Here is a 478-nt window from a genome sequence, read left to right as displayed (position 1 = left end):
CAGAAACGGCCTGCGTCCTATGTACCGGTGCGGCTTATGGAGTGCAAAATACGGTAGTTTCTTTCTGGTATTGTCACATCTTCCTAAACGCATGTCGTAGTGGTAAAAAAGTCTCATCGTCTTTGCTTTGTGTTTCCGATATTTGTTTACTGCCAGTGCAGAGATTGCCGTGCATAATGTCAGTGTGACTGGTTAGTAGGTGGGTGGTCCCACGCTATGACTATGGGAGGGGGGGGTGTTCTGTGGCGTTCACATGACTTGCGGGATCAATGCGTCCTCTGTGTTCTTCCTCCAGGGTTGAGAAGATTGACAATGACGCCAAAAGCAGCTACGAAAAGTTCCAGACCATCACCAAGAAGTGGCTGCCAACCCAGGAGAAGCAGATCCCTGAGGAGCTGTGGGCCCTTCTGAATTCTCAGCAACAACAATGTGCCCAGCTAATCGAGGACAAGAACAAGCTGATCGGGGAGCTGCAGCA

General features: G+C 50.2%; 1 protein-coding gene across 1 annotated transcript in view; it reads left to right on the top strand.

Annotated features, from left to right (window-relative positions):
• Nucleotides 1-295: 295 nt before the first annotated feature.
• The window catches only part of DRC1 (dynein regulatory complex subunit 1), a gene marked incomplete at its 5' end in the record, with an annotated part of 41795 nt that continues 41612 nt past the window's right edge, over nt 296-478 (top strand). Inside the window, one exon of the mRNA XM_018574640.1 lies at nt 296-478. Coding sequence (XP_018430142.1) covers nt 296-478 — 183 coding nt within the window.

Source organism: Nanorana parkeri, unplaced genomic scaffold (assembly GCF_000935625.1).
Source record: "Nanorana parkeri isolate BGI_ZX_2015 unplaced genomic scaffold, ASM93562v1 scaffold3114, whole genome shotgun sequence".
NCBI classification, from domain to species: Eukaryota; Metazoa; Chordata; class Amphibia; order Anura; family Dicroglossidae; genus Nanorana; species Nanorana parkeri.
Note: the sequence above shows the minus strand (reverse complement) of the source record. Positions and strands in the feature narration are given on the sequence as shown.